At 39.2% G+C, this 17,982-nt stretch overlaps 1 protein-coding gene across 3 annotated transcripts in view; it reads right to left on the bottom strand.

The window, feature by feature from the left end:
* Positions 1-17,982, bottom strand: part of LOC136864611 (ubiquitin carboxyl-terminal hydrolase 30) — a 413,613-nt gene that overhangs the window by 330,265 nt on the left and 65,366 nt on the right. For 2 of the 3 annotated variants that reach the window (XM_067141847.2, XM_067141846.2), the window contains exon 4: positions 8,738-8,968. The exons of the other annotated variant lie outside the window; for it this stretch is intronic. In XM_067141847.2, the coding sequence (XP_066997948.2) occupies positions 8,738-8,968 (231 nt within the window). The remainder of the gene's footprint in view (positions 1-8,737; positions 8,969-17,982) is intronic. 3 annotated transcript variants of the gene reach the window in all.

Raw genomic sequence — 17,982 nt, forward strand, 5'->3', positions numbered from 1 at the left:
AGCACTTCTTGGACACAATGAATTCCTTACAAAGGTCAATAAAATTCACAATGAAACCTGAAACTAACAAGATCAACATTTTTGACATCAAAATTAGTACATATAATAACATGTCGTACAAAATATCGACGGTGCATGAGCAATACTTCGTATACCACAATGCTCTTCCTATCCATTATTTTCCTTAACCTTCCTTTAGTCGCTCACGGAGATTTCCTCCGGGCCGATTACATTTTGCATGGTACTGAACTTCTCAGTTGAACTGTTGGTGTCCCCACCCCTATACCTTTCTCCTTGTTCATTTGGACTCGTCCTGTCAGCATTTCGGTGCGATCGTGCATCCTGTGAGCGAGTGTGGGATCATTGTTGTGACAAGTGACATCACCTGGACGTTTCCTCCGTGTGCAAATAAGCAAAAAACCTTATATTTTAATGCATATTATTTATTTTCTAGGTCGATGACTTTGTTGTTCAGTTCTTCTAAACGTATTTAAAAAAAAAAATATTTCATATTTCATATGATGTGATCGTCATAGGTAATATCATAAGACCATTCGTCACAGTTAAGGTCTACAGTATTCTGATTTTAGATCAAACAAACTGTAAGAATAGCCTACTAATACTTAAAAGGGTTTCTTTTAATTATACCGAACCAAGCTCGATAGCTGCAGTCGCTTAAGTGCGGCCAGTATCCAGTATTCGGGAGATAGTAGGTTCGAACCCCACTGTCGGCAGCCCTGAAAATGGTTTTCCGTGGTTTCCCATTTTCACACCAGGCAAATGCTGGGGCTGTACCTTAATTAAGACCACAGCCGCTTCCTTCCCACTCCTAGCCCTTTCCTGTCCCATCGTCGCCATAAGACCTTTCTGTGTCGGTGCGACGTTCAGCAACTAGCAAAAAAAAAAATTATTATACCGAAGAACACTGCAAACGAACATGCCAAAACAACATCTCAAAGGACGAAAATTATGCGCATTTTAGCCCCGGAGGTTACCTCCGTGCGCGACTAGTAACGTAATAATTTTCGCGTGACTAAAGAAGGATTAATAATAATAATATTATTTGTTTTATGTCCCACTAACTACTTTTACGGTTTTCGGAGACTCCAAGGTGCCAGAATGTAGTACCGCAGGAGTTCATGTACATGCCATAAATCTACAGACCTGAAGCTGGCGTATTTGAGCACCTTCAAATGCCACCGGACTGAGCCAGGATCGAACCTGCCAAGCTGGGGTCAGAAGGTCAGCGCCTCAACCATCTGAGGCACTCTGCCCGGCATTATTTTCCTTAAGACTGGTTGCGCCTCCCTGCCACACATGGATATGCAGCCCATAAGAACAATGTTCATTGCATTCATTTTCCTGTGCCAATATGTAAAGAAAAATGAACCTTATTGTACCGTACTCTAGGAATATATATGTTCATGAAGTATTTATGTACTCCTACAGTTAAGGTTAATTTTCTTTTACACATTAACATAGGAAAATGAACACAATGAACATTGTTCTCATAGACTGAATACCCATGTGTGGCTAGGAGGCACGACTAGTCTTAAGGAGGATAATAGATCGGAACAGCATTGTGGGATACGAGGTGTAGCTCGTGCATCGTCAATATACAGGAAACACACTCAGACTTCACAGAAAATTGACAATGAATCCTACCACTAGCACATGCACAAATTAGCAGGACTGAATACAATGATAAACAGAGGAATATCCATACCAATGAGCACAAAAGATTTCAACAACAAAATATGAACAATAAAGCAATTCACAAAAGACAACAACCACCCAAGTAACAAAGATCAATTATTAAGGAAACATTGAAAATACCTCGCCGCAAAAAGCAACAAATACATAATCCTCAATTTTGTGAACAAGAACTCATACAAGATAGCTAATAACATTATCAAAAAGCAAGGTCTAAAATTAGCCTTCAGAATTAACAACATGCTACAAAGACACATTAGCAAGAGCAATAAAAACAAAATTTTAAAAAAATTTGCAATTCAGGAGTTTGTGAACTCAAATGTCAAGAACCAAACTGTAATAATATGTATGTAGGCAAAACAAAACACAATTTCCACACCAGGTAAAAAGAACACAAAAATGCACTTAAATAAAATCAGTATTCAGCCTTTGGAGAGCACATATATGACAGCTCCCACAATTTCACAGACATCAACACGAACCCACAAATTTTACACATAAAAAATAAAAGCAAATCATTAAACATAAAGAACACAATAGCCCACATCACAAGAAGAAACAAAAACAAACCAAGCTCAACAACCATACACACATTAAAAATTTGCTTCTCTTCGTGCTACTATTTAATTCTAATTTCAATAAAACAACATTTCACACTATTTTTCTTTAGCTTTCACTTAATCCCACTGGAGGTTACACTGACGCAAAATACATCTGGACTATGGGTTACCTAATGTACTAAAAACTTTGAATTCAGGCAGCAACCTGCCAAACAGGATCGCATTGTAGGCTATTATTTTATCATTAAGGATAAAGTCATAGAAAGCGCTCTTTAATGCATTGCTGCACATTATATGGTTTCAATAAACGTGAGCATACAATGATTTCCAACACTAATTAAGACAAATAAGCTACAGCCATGTACCACATCTCTCTCTCTCTCTCTCTGCTGAACAGAGTACTCCTCCTCCGTCTTCCCTTACAGACAGGTTTATGTTAGCAAGCCATGACTGAGGCCAATGACATGAAATCAGTCCAGGATTGTTGACTGAAGATAACAGACATGTGTAAACAGGTGTAAACAGAGCGTTAAGTACAGAAAGCTTTCTCAAATATATGAAAGTATCAATAATAGGCTTCAACATTCATATAATTTTTTGTCACATTTTTTTCAAAACATCAGTCATTCACTATCACTGACAATTTTACACAGTGTAAACAATATTGTACATACACTGCCTGACAAAAAAAAAAAAAAATTGAAGCACCCAGAAGGGGAGGAGGAAACAAAATGAAACTTCACGTGTTGAGAGAGTACGTGATGTTGTTTCAATGATTACAAAATCGAGTCAAATTTACAAAATCTTGGCAGTACGAGCGCACTTAACGGTAAGATGCTGCACCCTTCTGGCCTGGATGCATGCACTGATTCGGTTGGGATGTCATAAAGCCGTTGCATCCTCTCCTGAGGCAAGATGGCCCAAAATTGTTGTAACTGGCATTTGATATCCTGGATACTGTCAAAGGGATGGAGTTGACGTACATGGTGGCCCCACATGTTCTATCGGGGATAGATCTGGAGATCTTGCTTGCCATGGGAGTACCTCAACATCACGAAGACAGTTCATAGAGACATGTGCCACGTATGGACGAGCAATATCCTGCTGTAAAATAGTACCACAATACTGTCGCATGAGAGGTAACACATGAGGACGTAGGATATCCGTGATGTACCGTTGTGCCATCAGAGTCCCTCAATCACTACCAGCCATGACCTGAAATCATACCCAATGAATTCGGTCACGGCACCACTCCAAACACAGCTGTTTGTGTTGTGGTGTTAATGGCAGCCAACACATGGGACTGTAATTCCCTAGTCCGGCTGTTGCTAGGACACTGTCACGTCCAAATGCCCCACAAATCTGGATATTGCACTATTCGATCAGCCAGCCAAATGGAGACCCACAATGAGGCACCTTTCAAACTCTGACAGGTGCTGATAACAACGTCTCACATGAGTATGCCATATCTCCATGTCTTTCACAGTGACAACTCAATATCTGATGCTGTTCCTACCCCTTATATACCCTACCAAGCCTGGTAACAACACTAAACATGAACACACCGCTGTGCATCTCCAAAACACTGGAAGAATGGGGCCTCTCCCCAGGTCGCCACCATACTCAGAGACGATGGTCATCCGATGTAATGCAGGACCGTGATTCATCACAGAACACAATGCAGTAGTCTATCTTTCCCGGTCACAGCACCACTCCAAACGCAGCTGTTTGTGTTGTGGTGTTAATGGCAGCCAACGTATGAGACTGTAATTCCCTAGTCCGACTGCTGCTAGTCTCCGACCAATGGTGCGGGATGAGACAGAATGTTGGACGCAGAACATTACTTGTTCTCAGATGCCAGGCAGAGATGTGAAGGGGTTACAATGTGCTTGGTGCACAATACGGCAATCCTCCCTTGTGGTGGTCAGACGTGGTCGACCGGAATCTTGACGATGAGTATGCCTGCCCTCACGTTCCCATGCAGTCCAACATCAAGCCACTGTCACATCCAAATGCCCCACAAATCTGGATATTGCACGATTCGACCAGCCAGCCAAATGGAGACCCACAATGAGGCCCCTTTCAAACTCAGACAGGTGTTGATAACTATATCTCACATGAGTATGCCACATCTCCGTGTCCTTCACAGTGATAACTTAATATCTGATGCTGTTCTCGCCCCTTATATACACTACCAAGCCTAGTAACAAAACTAAACACAAATAACACTAATGCACTCTGGTGGCCGTTCAACCTTACACAGAGAATTGCAACTGTATAATCATTTACATACCTACCGATGGTTTGTAAGAAGGTACATTGACATCCAACCATTTCTTCGGAGTGCTTCAACTTTTTTTTGTCAGGTAGCGTACATTTATATGCATGTTTACAAGTGATTTGATAGAATACGACTACGTTCTTGTAGAATGAAATAATCATTATGGTATTAATATGTTCCTTTACAGGTATGTTATAGTGTTGTGTTATATTTTTTGCTTTGATTTAATACTGCTGATGGTAACAGATGTAATGAGCATGCCAGGGTCCAGACTGATGTTAATGGAAATTTGAATCAAAACCAGAGAATTCATGATGTGAAGAAATGTTGTCAACCCGAGATTGTGAAAATTCTAAAGTTGCTATGACTAAAGACCCCTTATATAACCATGATTGCCATTGATGCTTTCATGGCCCGTACTTATAGACATGATACTGTATAGGATTTTGGGCTTATGCCGTGTCAAGATATAAGGTGAAATTCTTTACGTTTTGCAGAGATTTTCTTCTGACGACGCCAAGCACAGTTCTCTGCGAAACGTAAAGAATCTCACCTTATTTTCTCGACACGGCATAAGCCCAAAAGGCTATATAGTATCATGTCTATAACCATGATTAGTTGGCAGCATTTGTACAGACTAGCAGCAAATGTACGAAACAGGTCTCACTCTTTTGCCGTGTAATGACAATGCGGTACAGTTGAAGTTTACAATCTGCTGATTAGGAAGCTTGGGTGTTCTACCATACTCACGAAGTTTGGAAGGACAGATATCACGAAAGGAGGATGTCTGGTCAGCCTAAGTATTGCACGTTCCTGTGGTAGTTGGTAGTGTAATGTGTTGTGAGTGTATATTAAAGATGCGAGTATTTGGGAAAAATACAAATACCTATTCCCTGAATCAGAGGAATTAGCCGGACATGATTAAAGTCCCCAACCTGGCTGGGAATCAAATCAGGGACCCTAAGAACCAAAGGCCTGGATTCTGACCACTCAGCCAAGCAGCCAGATTATACAAGTCATTACTGGTACAATCAAATCTACCCACCAACCCCCACCCACTTATTTTGGTTGCCTGCGCCGAGACATACTGAGCTTCCCAGGATAAGGCAGCACAATAATCTGGCCAGAGAATACTGCACCCATTAACGATGACATCATTGTTGCATTCCAGCATCTCAAATCAAAATCACCATCCGTTCAAACAGCACATCAACTTACAGCCCAGAACTACAGTGCAGGTCACAGTGGCAAGAGGAATGGATCAGTAAGGCTTCATAAAGCTGCAAGAATACATGAAATTTGACCTGAAATGGTGAAATATATCAGGAAGGCAGGGATGAAATGGCTTTATAGAGTAATAAGAATAGCACGCAGTTTCAGTAAGGGACCTTCTGATCGGACAAAAGGAGTAACTGCACCTATCTATAAGCTTTTTTTTTTTTTTTTTTTTTTGCTAGGGGCTTTACGTCGCACCGACACAGATAGGTCTTATGGCGACGATGGGATGGGAAAGGCCTAGGAGTTGGAAGGAAGCGGCCGTGGCCTTAATTAAGGTACAGCCCCAGCATTTGCCTGGTGTGAAAATGGGAAACCACGGAAAACCATTTTCAGGGCTGCCGATAGTGGGATTCGAAACATTCATATTCCAAACTACCTATATTAACTAATTTCTAATATGGCAGAATAGTGCGGTAGATTTAAGCTCCAATGTCCTTATGATTAGTTGAAAAAAGTCATTGTTGCGGTAGGGTGGCTGAGGTTATAGGCGGTAAACTGTAAATTTATTTAGGAGAATTATTCTCCCCTTCCAGGCACCTGGATGCAAGCTCACAGTATCTATAAGCAAGGGAACAGGAAGCATTCCAGCAAGATAATAGCAGATATCCTGAATTCAGGAGGTCAAATCAACTGTATCGCGATTGACCTATCTAAGGCATTTGACAGGGTAGATCATGGGGGACTACTGGCAAAATGAATGCAATTGGACTAGATAAAAGAGTGACTGAATGGGTGGCTATATTTCTAGAAAACAGAACTCAGAGAATTAGAGTAGGCGAAGCTTTAGCTGACCCTGTAATAATTAAGAGGGGAATTCCTCAAGGCAGTATTACTGGACCTTTATGTTTTCTTATATATATCAATGATATGAGATAAAGCTTTTTGCAGATGATGTTATTCTGTACAAAGTAATAAATAAGTTAAAAGATTGTGAGCAACTGCAAAATGACCTCGATAATGTGAGATGGACAGAAGCCAATGGTATGATGATAAATGGGGTTAAAAGTCAGGTTGTGAGTTTCACAAATAGGAAAAGTCCTCTCAGTTTTAATTACTGCATTGATGGCATTAAAGTTCCTTTTGGGATCACTGCAAGTACCTAGGTGTTAATATAAGGAAAGATCTTCATTGGGATAATCACATAAATATGATTGTAAATAAAGGGTACAGATCTCCGCACATGGTTATGAGGGTATTTAGTGGTTGTAGTAAGAATGTAAAGGAGAGGGCATATAAGTCCCTGGTAAGACTCCAACTAGAGTATGGTTCCAGTGTATGCGACCCTCACCAGGATTATTTGATTCAAGAACTGGACAAAATCCAGAGAAAAGCAGCTACATTAGTTCTGGGTGATTCCCGACAAATGAGTAGTAATACAAAAGTGTTGCAAAGTTTGGGCTGGGAAGACTTGGGAGAAAGGGGACGAGTTGGTTGACTAAGTGGTACGTTTTGCAAGAAATCAGCTTCATTTCCCATATCAAATCCTATTTACAATGAATCAATAACAGTAAATTTACACATTTTTGATCGTTATATTTGCATTACGCAAGTTAATTAATCATATACAGTACACGTTTCATTCAATTTGGAACATCTTCAGCTGTATTACAACGCTTAGGTGAAATTACAAAGTATTTATCTTCTTAAGAACATCTTAATAAGTACCTTGTTTTACTTAAAATCTATGTGAATTTAAAAATTGAAATCAATTAAAATCAATGTGGATGGTTGAATGGGGTTGTGAATGGGAGGGAAAATGGATATTTATTTTAGCCCACTTTCAAAACTATGTCTATTCATTTAAATAGATGTTATAAAAACGTTTTTGTATCCAGCACTTTTTTTCACTATGATATACTGTATGATATTCTGATGTCTACTAAAAAAAGTTTTTTGAAAAATAATTTTTCCTTTGTCACTTTTCTATAGTTTACAAGGATATTTTCTTAATTTGCTCCTTCCAAGGTGAATGTTGTATGTTTTAATTTTATAAAAGTGTCTCTTGAATTCAATTAATTCAGGATCCTTGAAGCCGATTGCTGCCATACTATTATTAAAAGAACTTCCCCGAAATATGAAATGAAATAAAATGGGAGATTGCTTTTAAAAGCATGTTTTAACTCTGCACAAGGAAACCTAGTATATAAGAGAGTGGTTTCATACCTTGATGTTGACAAAATCTACTGTGTCCTTGGAGGAACGACGGCTGATGCAGCCTTCGCAGCCTTCCGTTTTGTGAAGTAATGATGTGTGCTCACTGCTGGGTTCCGTGGTTCAAATCCCGGTCACTCCATGTGAGATTTGTGCTGGATAAAACAAAGGCGGGACAGGTTCTTCTCCAGATACTCCGGTTTTCTCTGTTATCATTCATTCCAGCAACACTCTCCAATATAATTTCATTTCATATGTCAGTCATTAATCATTGCCTCAGAGGAGTGCAACAGGCTTCAGCAGCCGGCACAATTCCTATCCTCACCACTAGGTGGGGGCTTCATTCATTCCATCCCTGACCCGATCGAATGACTGGAAACAAGCTGTGGATTTTCTTTTTCATCCTGAACAAGGTGAATTTTCTTGTAGGAAAGTGGTACGTGAAAATCTGCAACCTCATTTCAGAATGGGAATTATTTCTATTTGGAGCTGGGTCAGCTATGGTCCATTAGTGTAAAAAGGTATCTTTAACCTGAACTTCAATATACTGTATAATACAGACAAAGTTCATGTTTCTGTGCAATTACCGTAATATACCTTTTAAGCTGAAGAATTCTACATACTAAACTGTTTCTTACACAAATATTCATTCATTCATTCATTCATTCACATATACTATACAAAGATATTTTTAATTGTTTTAGAGTGCACCTATATTTGCAATGCAAATTGTAAATGAAAAAACTCACAATACCTTATGATTGCATGATAAGCACTTGAGTTGGCTGGTCAACAGACCTTGGAAAGGAAGCACTGACTTAAAATGTTCTTGGATTTTACGACAAACAGCCGTTTCTGGGTTCCCCAAAGTCTTTGGCGGTTCAGGTGCGTCAACATCAGCGGGATTAAATCCAACAGCATGGCCTCTTAGGTGAAATAATCTATCATTTGAAGACTCCCCCAAAGCATCAGAAATGGATACCCCCTGTATTAAAATAAAAACAAACATAAGTCAAACACTAAGAAATTTTAGTTTGTAATATCACATGACAAAGGTAAGCTACAGTATACTATATAACTAAGTTCCAAACGACCTGCCATTTTTCTTCTCCCATCCATACCACTACCTACTTAAAATACTTTCATGTATGTTACTTAAGATAGCACGAATGTATCCAGATTTTCTTGAATGCAATAGAGTTGGTTTGAATACTGTATGGTCTGGGAATTAACATCTTCCGAGCAAAATACAGAAAACTGTAACGCCTAACTCACTATAATGTCTGGAAAATTCTACATTTCAGAATTTTGCAAGCTGCCATAGTGTATGAAAACACAAGTTATTCTGTAACCACTTACAATGTTGCTATTTGATTGCATCTCTCAGTAATCTTGAGTATCAATCAGCAGAAATTGTGTGCTCTGAATACAGATGGGCAAAATTAGCACTTTTTGGCATGTGATGCTATTTTTATGAAATGGAGGTAAAAGCCTGTCAAAAAATAATTTGTATAGTGCATGGTAAGAATGATATTGGTGAATCAGTCATTTTTTTTTTGCTAGGGGCTTTACGTCACACCGACCACGACCAGGGAAGATTCCAAATCTTCAATATACCTTAGTTGTAAACAGTTGGGAACCTTTCAGGCAGTGCCCTTACCCTGTGCCAGAGAAATACCATAATCAAGTAAGCCAGATCATCAGTGAAATGGAGGAAAGTGGACTGATTTGTAAATCCCCCACATAATTCTTAAACCCGCTTGTGATTGTAAAGAAGACAAATGGGTCACTACAAGTTTGTTAAGATGCTCGGGAAATAAACCAACATCTTGTTCCAGAATAGGACCAAACTCCTTGTATCAAGAATATTTTGAAGAAATTTCATCTTAAGAAGTTGTTCACAGCGGTCGACTTGACTTCTTCATTTTACCACGTGGAGCTTGATCCAAAGACTAAAATAATAACAGGTTTTATGTTTGATCAAACTACATATGTTTTCAACAGGCTCCCATTCGGCGTAATGAATGCAGGATCGGCCCTCATTAGAGCTTTCGATAGAAATTTGAGTGATGAAGTGAAGGGCTTCACAGTCAGATATGTCGATGACATTTTGATTGCATCGGAAACTGTATACGAACATCATGAGAATATCAGGAAATTACTCATAGATTTGGACCAAAACAATTTCAAAATTAACCTCTTGAAATCGCAATGTTGGCAAAGGAGCATTCTATTTTTGGGTTATGTTATTGATTCTGAACATGTGACCCCAAACCCAGTAAAGATTCAGGCCATTCAGAAGCTTCCAAGACCAACTAGGGTGAAACATATTAGGCAGTTTCTGGGTATTTGCAATTTCTTTGCGGACCACTGTCTGGGGTATACAGAGGTCGTGGCCCCTTTGAAATATTTGATGAAAAAGAATAATCGTTGGAAGTGGGACGATGACTGCAAGGTGGCGTTCATCAAAATGAAGGAACTCAGATGTGGGACAGTTCATAGATTAGTTAATAAATTTCATGAAATGGGAAATATTAATGATAAGTCAGTGTACAGTGGTGACAGAAGAAAATCATGAAGATATTGGACTATGCCTGAAGAATTCTCCTATGAAATCTCTTAGCTATCTTTCTTAGCAGACGGGAATTTCTTACTATTCCATACAAAAGGCTATAAAGTTACTTAAATTAAAACCCTATAAATGTACTGTGGTGCAAGAACTTAAAATGGGTGATCCTCTGTGTAGGATTAGTTTTAGCGAATGGATTTTGAATAAAGTGCATGTCAGAGAACATGTTTCCAAACTCATTCTCTTCTCAGACGAAGCATGGTTTCACTTCCATGGGTACATTGTTTTTCTTTTTTGCCTAGAAAACAGGATGAGTTTCAATTACTTGGAAATCATTCAGGCAGTCAGTATACCTTAGTTCATAGGTGCACAGTGAGAGAGCCTGCTCCTTGAGCCAACGGCTTGAGTGTGGAGAGAGCCGAGAGCAACTGACTTCTAATAGTTTGTGCTGTAAAGACTAAATGGTGATGTGGAGTCAGTGCACAAGCAAAGCCACAACAATTTTGTGTATGCATATATTATTCTGCGTATACAAATGACAAATGCTAATTAAATGCATTTTATTATATTCATTTTATTAGGTTATGCTTAGGACCAAAAGTTAACACTGATAATAGTTTGACAGCCATTTTGTGCATATTTGAGAAATCTGTCTGCCAGGTATATTGTTGTGGCTTTGCTTGTGCACTGACTCCACATCACCATTTAGTCTTTACAGCACAAACTATTAGAAGTCAGTTGCTCTCGGCTCTCTCCCCACTCAAGCCGTTGGCTCAAGGAGCAGGCTCTCTCACTGTGCACCTATGAACTAAGGTATACTGACTGCCTGAATGATTTCCAAGTAATTGAAACTCATCCTGTTTTCTAGGCAAAAAAGAAAAACAATGTACCCATGGAAGTGAAACCATGCTTCGTCTGAGAAGAGAATGAGTTTGGAAACATGTTCTCTGACATGCACTTTATTCAAAATCCATTCGCTAAAACTAATCCTACACAGAGGATCACCCATTTTAAGTTCTTGCACCACAGTACATTTATAGGGTTTTAATTTAAGTAACTTTATAGCCTTTTGTATGGAATAGTAAGAAATTCCCGTCTGCTAAGAAAGATAGCTAAGAGATTTCATAGGAGAATTCTTCAGGCATAGTCCAATATCTTCATGATTTTCTTCTGTCACCACTGTACACTGACTTATCATTAATATTTCCCATTTCATGAAATTTATTAACTAATCTATGAACTGTCCCACATCTGAGTTCCTTCATTTTGATGAACGCCACCTTGCAGTCATCGTCCCACTTCCAACGATTATTCTTTTTCATCAAATATTTCAAAGGGGCCACGACCTCTGTATACCCCAGACAGTGGTCCGCAAAGAAATTGCAAATACCCAGAAACTGCCTAATATGTTTCACCCTAGTTGGTCTTGGAAGCTTCTGAATGGCCTGAATCTTTACTGGGTTTGGGGTCACATGTTCAGAATCAATAACATAACCCAAAAATAGAATGCTCCTTTGCCAACATTGCGATTTCAAGAGGTTAATTTTGAAATTGTTTTGGTCCAAATCTATGAGTAATTTCCTGATATTCTCATGATGTTCGTATACAGTTTCCGATGCAATCAAAATGTCATCGACATATCTGACTGTGAAGCCCTTCACTTCATCACTCAAATTTCTATCGAAAGCTCTAATGAGGGCCGATCCTGCATTCATTACGCCGAATGGGAGCCTGTTGAAAACATATGTAGTTTGATCAAACATAAAACCTGTTATTATTTTAGTCTTTGGATCAAGCTCCACGTGGTAAAATGAAGAAGTCAAGTCGACCGCTGTGAACAACTTCTTAAGATGAAATTTCTTCAAAATATTCTTGATACAAGGAGTTTGGTCCTATTCTGGAACAAGATGTTGGTTTATTTCCCGAGCATCTTAACAAACTTGTAGTGACCCATTTGTCTTCTTTACAATCACAAGCGGGTTTAAGAATTATGTGGGGGATTTACAAATCAGTCCACTTTCCTCCATTTCACTGATGATCTGGCTTACTTGATTATGGTATTTCTCTGGCACAGGGTAAGGGCACTGCCTGAAAGGTTCCCAACTGTTTACAACTAAGGTATATTGAAGATTTGGAATCTTCCCTGGTCGTGGTCCAAATACTTCTTTCCGTTGTTCTATGATTTCTTGCATGCCGATTCTATCTTCATCTCCAATCTTGGCTTCACTTATCTTCTTCTGAACTAATGATTCAAATAACGATTCTTCTTCCTCTGCTTCAACTGCCGCGATCATAATGTCAGATTCATCAAAGATCTTCCTACTCATCTCGTCCATTTCTAAGAAATGTTCCTCCTCCTCTTCTTGCGAACATAATTGGCTATTCCAAATCATCTCTTCTAGATCTAAATTTTCAACCTCATTCAATTTTATCTGCTTTTGGACAGAATCAAATGTAAAGCAAATCTCATTACTTTCCATGTTGATACTGGCTTTATATTCTCGTAGGAAGTCTGACCCAATAATAATAATAAACTCCATCATCGTTAGTACATTAAATGGATGTGAAATAACATTGTCCCCCAGTTCCAAATCAAGGAATGCTTGAGTATTGCAAATCGTAGTTCGATCGGGAATCACGCCGCGAACTTTAATATTCGATATTTGAATCACTGGAATGTGGTTTTTCAACTCCAGTTCTACCAAAAAAGCCTTCGATACTACGCTGACACTTGTGCCCATATCCACTAAACATCAAACCCTTACTCCATTTACTCTTATGTAGATTACTGGCAGTTCTCTTACGACCTTTGTATTCATCCGGATCTTGTCTTCCAACAGCTCATCCGGCTGTATCACCCACGTGTCGATCGTTACTATTGTCCATGTATAAGTTTGAGAATTAATAATAATAATGTTATTTGTTTTACGTCCCAATAACTACTCTTTTACGGTTTTCGGAGACGCCGAGGTGCCAGAATTTAGTCCCGCAGGAGTTCTTTTACGTGCCAGTAAATCTACCGACACGAGGCTGACGTATTTGAGCACCTTCAAATACCACCGGACTGAGCCAGGATCGAACCTGCCAAGTTGGGGTCAGAAGGCCAGCGCCTTAACCGTCTGAGCCACTCAGCCCGGCTAGTTTGAGAATTGATAGCCTCTGGAACTCGGCTATCTCCTCGCTTAGCAATCGCGCTTTTTTAGGATGGATTTCCTTTAGCATCCATCATATTCCGGGGCATGAGGATTTAATCTATTCTGATTGGCTTTATGGTTCTGTAACATGAGGCTCTGAGCTCCTTGGCATTCCGCCGTTTGAGTCAGCCTGCGTTTCTATCTTCGAGCTCCCCTGGCTAGTATTCTTTCTGCTGCCTGAAATTCTGGTTATTCTGGCGTGGCCACCTAGAATAGGGTCGACGGTCTATGTTATACCCATTTTGCCTGTACTGCGGTCCGCCATATTGTCGTCTAGGTTCTCCCCAAGAACGAGAATTCCATTGGGTGTCCCTTACATTTCGATAACCAGCATATGTCTCACAGGTATTCGTGCCTTGATCTTTGACTATGATATTGCTTTGTTTCCCTTGACAATGCAACATATTAATCATTTCGGTTTGTCTGACCCTAGGGTGATGTCCGCTCGATGTTTGGTCGAGGTGTCGTAAGACATGTTCGGCCTTCACAGCCGTCTTTTCATTTGCTGCGATCAACATCCGTTGAACGTCAGCTGGGAAATGTTTAGTGATGGCTGATATGAGTTCTGTTTCAGCTGGAGGGTTACCAACTCCCCCATTTTCACTAATTGCCTGGTAAAATATTCGCAAAACCGTGTGTGTCAGCAGTATGTAAAGATTGTTGGTTACAAGGATAATGTCCAGACAGAGGAGATGACCAATACTAAGGAAGTATTAAAATTGACCTATGATAACAATAACATTTACAATAAGATACAAAAGTTGAAAACTAGAAAAGCAGCTGGAAATGATAAGATTTCTGGGGATATAGTAATGACAATGGGTTGGGATATAGAACCATATCTGAAATACTTATCTGATTATTGTTTGCATGAAGGAGCTATACCAAATGAATGGAGAGTTGCTATAGTAGCCCCTGTGTAGAAAGGAAAGGGTGAAAGACATAAAGATGAAAATTACAGCCCGGTCAGTTTGACATGCATTGCATGTATGCGTTTGGGAAAGCATTCTTTCTGATTTTAGTAGACACGTTTGCAAAATTAATAACTGGTTTGATAGAGAGCAGTTTGGATTTAGGAAAGGTTATTCCACTGAAGCTCAACTTGTAGGATTCCAGCAAGATATAGCAGATATCCTGGATTCAGGAGGTCAAATGGACTGTATCGCGATTGATCTATCTAAAGCATTTGATAGAGTTCTTATATATATCAATGATATGTGTAAAGAAGTGGAAACAGTGATAAGGCTTTTTGCACATGATGTTATTCTGTACAGAGTAGTAATTAAGTTACAAGATTGTGAGCAACTGCAAAATGACCTCAATAATGTTGTGAGATGGACAGTAGGTAATGGTATGATGATAAATGGGGTTAAAAGTCAGGTTGCGAGTTTCACAAATAGGAAAAGTCCTCTCAGTTTCAATTGCTGCATTGATGACGTGAAAGTTCCTTTTGGGGTTCATTGTAAGTACCAAGGTGTTAATATAAGGAAAGATCTTCATTGGGGTCATCACATAAATGGGATTGTAAATAAAGGGTACAGATCTCTGCACATGGTAATGAGGGTATTTAGGGGTTGTAGTAAGGATGTAAAGGAGAGGGCATATAAGTTTCTGGTAAGACCCCAACTAGAGTATGGTTCCAGCATATGGGACCCACACCAGGATTACTTGATTCAAGAACTGGAAAAAATCCAAAGAAAAGCAGCTCGATTAGTTCTAGGTGATTTCCGACAAAAGAGTAGCGTTACAAAAATGTTGCTAAGTTTGGGCTGGGAAGACTTGGGAGAAAGGAGACGAGCTGCTCGACTAAGTGGTATGTGATATAGATGCTGATTCCCAAATGGAACCTGAAATATTTGTCTCAAATGAGTAAATTTATAATACAAATATAAATGGTCCGTTATTAGACATTATAAATTTTCCAGCTAACTCATTACTGATTGCCAAAGCTCTGCCCCCGTGTGCTAAGTTGTTTAGAAGGGTTATAGGGAGGTATCAATAGAGAGGCACACATCAACTTTTGGTAATGAGACATAGTCTCTTAAAGAGCATTGGCACTGCCGGTGGCTCCAAGTAGCCTACGCAGTGGCCTCCACGGTATGCACTAGCCATGCGTCTTGGTGGGTGTGCTATTCACCAACTGAAGAGGCCAAGTGTAGTACACCATTGCTTGTAGACACGTTGAACAGTCCGCTGCGAAACAGCAACAAATCCAGCAACTCCACGCACTGTATGGCCATGGGCACGGCCAAACAATATTGTCTCTTTTTTGCCACTCTGTCACATCCTTACATCTACCCATGTTGACGTACACTGTCCGCTTGAAACATCAATGTCTCACTGATCACTACCGCCTTATGCTTGCGTATAGGCAGTGCGTGTGCGGTTGAGGAGGAGATTCGTTTGCTGCGCCGTCTGTACAGGTTAAACGATTCATCTGTACATGCACACTAGGGTGACTTATTTTTTAGCCCGGTAAGCTTATTATATAGGGAAAATATTCCAATCTCATAAATTTAAAGAATGTCCATGCAATGATAAATAGTGGTGATTTTCATTAAAGCATTGAGTGAGGATCATCAGAAATTTCATGATGGTGTGGCTTTGATCCTACCCTTGATATCCATCAGAAAAGCTGTATGTGCATTTTCTTTCAAAATCATACCAAGTAGGTCTAACAATAAACAAACATTTTTAAAATCTTTATAGGCAATTCTTTCCTGCAGAGAAGACAGATTTATTAAACTTCAAATCATGAACACAAACATTATTAATCTATAGCTGTCCGTAACAAAAATCCTCTGAACATGAATGTCTAGAAGAGGTAGGATCTGCATTTAATAAAATAAAATATTATCATTTCTATGAACTATGGTCGAGGCGTACAACTAGAGACTAGCCATTTCTGCTCTTTTACAACATTTAAAAGCTATAAATTAATTTGTACCAATTTTAGACAGAAGAAAAAAATGGGTATTTGCATGGGAGCACTAGACTCACTTCTAAAATTAATTAATCAGGAGGAAGAGCTGGTCCATTGCTGAATACCTGGATCATACATGTGGGAAATTATGGTACCCACTGTATCTTCATGAGAACAAATCTCCTTTGCCTCATCAATTTTTGTATTTTTTTTTTTTTTTTTTTTTTTTAAACTTTTGTGAACCACGAACATTTGGCATTTCCAGATAAATTTGGATTCTTCAACTTGACTTCAACTGTTTGCAACAGCTACAAACATGAGATTTTGTGATTCCATGCATTGCAACGAATGCCTTTTTTTCATACTTGATTTCTCACATAATTATAGAAAACTAACATTTGTACCCGTTGTTCACACGGGAATTTGCAGTGGATTACATGTTACCTTCAGAAATGTATACAAAGTAACATGGCTCTATTCACACATTTAATGCAACACGTTAAAATGATATTTTCGTACGAAAGCATGTGGCAGTAACTTGAAATATGATGAAGCTGAAGAAAGTCGAGAGAGAATGTTGATGATTTCTGAATTTATTGCACGATACAGTTCCTGGTCCAAAGTTGTGCGAAATTCTTCATGGTTCTCAGGTTGCATACTGTATCCCTGACCACTGTTGTGGAGCTTTGACATTGGTGATACTTCCCTTAATATCTGTCCTATCAAAAAGAGTAAAATGTGTCTAGTTTTTCCTGTTGCCCACCTTGAAGTGACATGCACGACATGTCCCACAGGACTTGGGACTAAAAATCCAATTTTTCGTTACCACCTACATTATTATCCGTCATATGACAAATACGAACATGGCATAAAGGAACGGAAATAACATATTTCTAAATGTTTGTTGCATACAGTCTTTTGATAGACCTAATGTTAACAAAAATATTTGAGAATAATCTACCTATAAATAACAACTCCATGTGATTACCATGATATCATATGCACCTGATAACACAATTCTGAGTGAGTAGAATCCTATTGGTTGTAACAAGTCCAGCAGTTTTCCACTTTTAGGAGTACACAAGCAGACAGACAGACAGACAGACAGACAGACAGACAGACAGACAGACAGACAGACAGACAGACAGACAGACATTTCTACCTCATGTTACCTCAGTGTTCAGATACATTAGGTGGGGGGGGGGGTAATTTTAAAGCCGAGAGAATTATGATGCATCTTCTGATTTTCTCCTGTCATGGATCCTTCAAATAACTGTACATCTGTGAGGGTGTCCGTCATTGGCTGCAGAGCA

Source organism: Anabrus simplex, chromosome 2, assembly GCF_040414725.1.
Source record: "Anabrus simplex isolate iqAnaSimp1 chromosome 2, ASM4041472v1, whole genome shotgun sequence".
In the NCBI taxonomy this organism is placed as follows: Eukaryota; Metazoa; Arthropoda; class Insecta; order Orthoptera; family Tettigoniidae; genus Anabrus; species Anabrus simplex.